Genomic DNA, 6000 nt, shown 5'->3' with positions numbered 1-6000 from the left:
ACATGTGTGTTCTGAAGGAAGGATTAGATAACTTGGGAGAACTGATTCTTATGTAATCAATTCTAACTTTAGCCCTTTACAACTGTATTATAACTTTATTTAACTTGGTAAAAGCCAAAATTGATGGTTCTTAACATGGTATGTAGAGATCAAAATTAAAGAATACAAAGTACCTTATTAAAAAAAAAATTCAGCTCAATCCTGGTCCCCTCAATATTACTGCCAAACTTCTGTAAAAGAAACCTTGTTAATAAAGAAAGACTAATAGCAACATAGAAGATGATTAAAAAAAATGTTCATTTACCAATTTTGACAATCTAGAAAAAAAGAAAGTCTGACTATAATACTTGATGACAGACATCATGTTTAAGTAGAAAACACAAAGATAAAAAAGTAATATCGCTGAAAATATTGCACAACTTCAGGTGTTTCCTCCAAATTTGCTTTATGTAATTGGATATAAATTAATGAACAAAAACTTAAGGAAGATACATGTAACAATTTAACAGAACCTGATAATCTATAATTTCTTTCAATTTTTCTCAAACTCATCATGGGGCTCATAAGAAAATTAACCAACATAGATACTGCTACAGTTGAATGTCAAATCTTTAAGTGCTTCTGACATACTAAATTCTTCTTAATACAATTATGAAGAACCCTTCAAGAGACTTGACTTGTGTTTTGTATGTAGAAAAGTGTTAAAGAGTCAAATATTCAACTCAATACAAAATAATAAGAAACATTTCTGATTTGTTAAGGTTGAGATTGCTTCTCCTTTTGCTAATGAATGATTTTTTAGTTGTAATTATCACTGAGCCAAACAAATATGTCATCTTCTAGTACATAACAAAAAATAAACACATGCTAAATGGATAAAACATTACAAACTACATCTTTGCTAGACCATCTCTACCTCTAACACTTCAGAAGCTTAGAGTTTCAGAGAATTCCTACATTTAACTGCAAGAAAAAGATAAAGGAGAAAGTCTTTTTTTTGAGATCACAACTATGATGTCATGTGGTTATACAAATTCTGCATTTGTGTGCAAAACATTAATTAAACACATTTATCTTAATTCTCCCTGTTTAGAATTGTCAGTCAACTAGCAGGACTTTCCTTCTAAGAAACAGAGACTGAGATGTGTTTTGTGTAACTTCAATAACCTCAGCAATACAACAAGAGATGCAGTATCCTTTTGCTATGGTTCAAGACAGCAGGGAAGAAGGTCACAGGAGAGAGAAAATCAAAATTGTTACAACTGAGAAACTTTCTCAGTTTAACCATGTTGCCACTTTCATTTTTACATAAGCATGGTGGCATAATTCGAGCTCAATAAATCAGAATTCCTAATATTTAAAATTTACCTTGACTTTTAATTATCACCATATTAACAACCAAAATAATTATCACCTATTAACAACCAAAATAATTAGATGAAACACATAAGAAAGGCTAATATTAAACCTGACTTTACTAGAGTTGGTTTCTTGACACATTAACTGATTTTTAATAGAAAAGGGATAGTGCATCTCAGTTTGCTTACAAGCTAGGAGATCACTTTGAATTCTGTATTTCCTAACTGCAAACAGATATAGCACTTATAACAGGTTATAAATAAACTGGTTTTCAAGCATAGAGCCAGCCCCAACGATAATAATACACTATTTAAAAAAGACCTAAGGCAATGAATTCCATTTCCAATGGAAAAAAAGAACTGTGCAAACAAGCTTAAAACTACTTTTTTTGTGCCAGTGTTATAAAATGTAGCTTTTAATAAAACCTTGACCCAAATGCCAGCAACTTCAGAAAAGAATTTGGGTGGGGGAGAAGAAGAAAGTTATTTCATTTAGGAAAAAACAACCACTATCTTTTTCCTAATCTTTGACACACACAATTGAAACATATACAGCTGCTGTAACACTTTACACAATTCCTATGTACTGGAGCAATAACAAGATCTAAATACAATTATATTTTTAAACACTGGGTCAAGGCTTTACATAAAAATACCATCCTACTTTTCCCCCTTAGTTTCTAAAATATCACGTACTTTTCCCCAACATCTGCAGCCATTCAGGAAATTTTAGGAAACTTTTGTGCATGATCTTAATTCCTAATCCCTGGCTCTTTGGGCTCAGTGACAAAAGATCAAAACCACCAAAAATGATGGTTCACTTGAAGTCAGATGAGAGACCCTGGCTCAATTAGTCTCGTAGGACGAAAGCAGTGCTGCATCAACTGGCTCCATGCAGGAGGGGCACGTGAAGGATCTCATCAGCCAGTCATCTATACAGTCCAGGTGATAGATGTGCATGCACGGCAGAAATCGAATTGGGTCCCCATAAACAAAGTCCATCATACAGATCACACACCTGTTGGGGTGAGGGAGAGAAATGAGAAAGCATTTTTAGACAAGTGATCTATCTAGAATACTCTTTAAAATCCCCATTACAAAGACAATGTTAATATGAACAGACAAAAACGGCTTCCTGTCATTCTATCACCTAAGCATCCAGACGGAATTTTTTCCTAGCATTATCCTGCTACAATCTCTTTTTTCAATCACCTGGGAATTTGAAGAGTTTGAGAGCAATCAACGAAGAGAAACGTATCAGATAGGAATCAAGTTCACTGCTAGAATTGTGCTTGTAAAACAGCTACATATTACAGAAGACACCTTAAGGAGGATGTGAAACTTTAGTAGATAAGAAACCATGTTAGATTAATTTTATTTGAACTGAGTTTTCAGTGTAAGCCCAGACAGCTTTCAATTTAATAACTACATGTAAATACAGAACCACTAACCCTAAATGGTGCTACAGCTCAAACAGCCAAGCACAGCATAATAAATTACTTTATGTCTGTTGGTAAAGATCATTCTTAACCTACAAGGAAAATAGTTGTTCTCAGGGATTCTCAAAGAATAATGAACTCTGAAGGAAAAATCTCCCTGAAGTAAAATTTTATATTTAACTCATCAGACTTAGTACAATTATTCTATAAGTTAAGAAACGGATAAGGTTTTCCTCATATCACTAAAATCCTTAGCAAACAATTTTAATCTCTATATAACCTACCGAAGTATTCCTCTATTATTATTTTTCACTAACTAAAATTATGGTAACTATCTCTGCGCATAAAACTCTGGGAGCTGAAGTGAGGTACATATTCTAGGATAGATCTCTAGAATTAACTGTCTCAAAGGGTTTAGATCTAAAGGTCTGTGAAATATTGCCAAACGGCTTTACCAATTGATTAGGCCACCAGCAATGCTGGTACTAGTTCACACTTATTACACAGTTAAATAATTTTTAACTGACATTAACTGTCATCCAAATGGACACAGGCAACCTATAAAACGGTCAGAATTTGTACCATCATTTATTTTTTATATGAAAATTCTTAATTTCTACATCTAAACAAATTTTTGCCCAGAATTCATTAAATATCTGACTCTCAAAATGCAACAGAATATTTTTAAAAAACAAATCTCTGAAGACAGACCTTTGAAACATGTATAAATTAAAACTTACTCCCGGATCTTTTTTTCTGATCCATCTCTTCCAGGGTCATAAACTCCTTTAGGCAGATGCTGTATAAGGCCTATTCTTTGAGCTATCCTAATTTGTTCCTCTTCAGTCAGCTGAGTTGCCAGGCGAGTCTGGCTAGGTGTTGGATGATAGACCGGAACTGGAACTTGTTCCTAAATTTTTTAAAATGGAGAAAATAATTATTAAAAAAAAATCTGTTTTCTAGGTAACGTTTTCCTTTTGTTTCTTCCTTTTTTGGCTGAGGAGGGGACCTTGGAGAGGAAGGAGATTGGACAAATATGCACTGGCATGAAATTCTGTTTTACCCTGCTTTAACGTTAGCATATCTGACCTACTTTTAAAGGATATAAAAACAAGCTTTACAGTAAAACTGGCATGGAATGTTACTTGAAGTATTTCTATAGGAAAACCAAATAACACAGACATATTCATTCCTGATACACAAACAGATAAATCAATGTAATTAATTAACCAAATGGACTGTATTCAATATTCTGTAGGCCACAATGGGAGTTTCGTGGTTTTGGTATATATCATTACTTACAGTAGAATTGGCCATTACAGATTCTTATTTGCAAACTTGTTATTTCTTTCCATACAGACAACAATCTTTATAATTAATTTTTTCTTTATTTGGAAAGATGAGATATTATTGCAATAAATTCCTGTAAAATTAGGCTTTGCATATGTATTTGGATATGATGATCCAGTGAGCGAAATGAGGCCACCTTCCTTCCAAATGGAATACACATTCGAGGACTCAACCATGAATCATGCAGTACTGTAGTGCGTATTAGCTGAAAAAACACCCATGCATAAGTGGACCTGTGCAGTTCAAACCTACGTAGTTCAAGGGTCAAGCAACTGTATTGCTTTATTTTTCTACTCGCTGTGCTGTGCTTAGTTGCTTAGTTGTGTCCGACTCTTGGAGACCCCATGGACATGCCTGCCAGTCTCCTCTGTTCATGGGGATTCTCCAGGCAAGAATACTGGAGTGGGTTGCCATGCCCTCCTCCAGGGAATCTTCTCAACCCAGGGACTGAACCCAAGTTTCCCACATTGTGGGTGGATTCCTGTCTAAGCCATCAAGGAAGTCTCACATTTATGAGATAATTTTATTCACACTCTTTTATACATTGTTTCAACAGATACCTGAGTATCTATTATGTACTAGGTGATGGGGAGTGAAGTGTAAACAAAGTTCCTTGATTGATAGAGAAAGCTACCTTGTTAGATAAGATACTCAGAAAAAACCTCTGATGAGACATCTGGGAAAAGATCTCAACTCAATGAATACTATGAAGTTCATCTCTGACCTAATGATTTCATTGTGGCTAAAACCATTTTTGAGCCACCTAATACAGTGTTTCAGATAATCTCTCTACTGAATAAATTGACTGAGACATAATACTTTCAATCTATGTATAACGTCTTCATGGGAAAATTCACATTAAATCACAACTAATTAACATTAAAATTAGAAAATGTAACATTACATTTCTAATGTTATGTAAACATAACATTAGAAAATGTTATTTTTATTCATCCTGTATGATTACTTATGATTTCTACAATTTAGGCATTTGTTTACAATGATAGCCAACATATGCAAGTAGGAGATTATGCCTTCAGGAATAATCGCTTAATTTGTTGACACAACCTTTTTTAACAATTTGAAAAAACTGTTTAACAACTTAAAAAAAATTCTGTGAAATAACCTCCCTAAGTATTAGAAATAGCATCAGCTGAGGCTGTTTTTAGTCAATGGTTTCTGGGGTTCAAAAGAAAATAACAGAGAGCACCAATAATGAGACTTTGTAAGGGCTCAAGTATAAATATGCTTTTCAAAGAGAAATTTTAGGGGCAAGTCTCAGATACATATATATTAGGCTCAAATACTGAAATATTTAATTCAAGGAAAAAGACATTTCATCACAATGTCTCTTAAAGATACAATTATGTTCCTTTAATTAGCCCTATTCTTATAAACCTGTTTTCTGACTAGTTATTATTGAGTTTCTGGTCAAAGGCAATTCAACTCAAGACTATTTCTTTTGAGATTCAGAACAAATCTGTAATTAAAGATCTCAAAAAAAGGTAAATTCTTATCAAATTAATGTTATATTCTCTGACACAGTAAAATGCCAGTAGTTCCAAGTTTCATGTTTTATAAATTTCCACATGAAATCAATAATGATTAATACTTCTAGCTCATCTAGAAAATAACAACCAAGCATATGGATACTTATCAGAATTACATTCTTCATCCAAACACTTAGTTCATTTCACATGGAAAGAACATATTTTATTATTATCAAGTATGGTTTTTGGATCCAGATAACCTTGGATTACTGTCAAAGTTGCTTCTCTGCCACTAGAGTGACCATGTTGAAGAGATTTAACCTATCTGGATTACCCTACCATATATGGTTGCTGTTAAGACTT

The 6000-nt window shown here is 33.5% G+C and overlaps 1 protein-coding gene across 1 annotated transcript in view; it reads right to left on the bottom strand.

The window, feature by feature from the left end:
• Positions 1–428: 428 nt before the first annotated feature.
• Positions 429–6000, bottom strand: part of RNF11 (ring finger protein 11) — a 37223-nt gene continuing 31651 nt past the window's right edge. Inside the window, exons 2-3 of the mRNA XM_069591093.1 lie at positions 3538–3707; positions 429–2376 (exon numbers count right to left, since the gene is read on the bottom strand). Of these exons, the coding sequence (XP_069447194.1) occupies positions 2205–2376; positions 3538–3707 (342 nt within the window). The 3' untranslated portion in view covers positions 429–2204. The remainder of the gene's footprint in view (positions 2377–3537; positions 3708–6000) is intronic.

The sequence above is a fragment of the Ovis canadensis genome, chromosome 1, assembly GCF_042477335.2.
Source record: "Ovis canadensis isolate MfBH-ARS-UI-01 breed Bighorn chromosome 1, ARS-UI_OviCan_v2, whole genome shotgun sequence".
Taxonomy (NCBI): Eukaryota; Metazoa; Chordata; class Mammalia; order Artiodactyla; family Bovidae; genus Ovis; species Ovis canadensis.
This window is presented reverse-complemented; position numbering and strand designations above follow the sequence as displayed.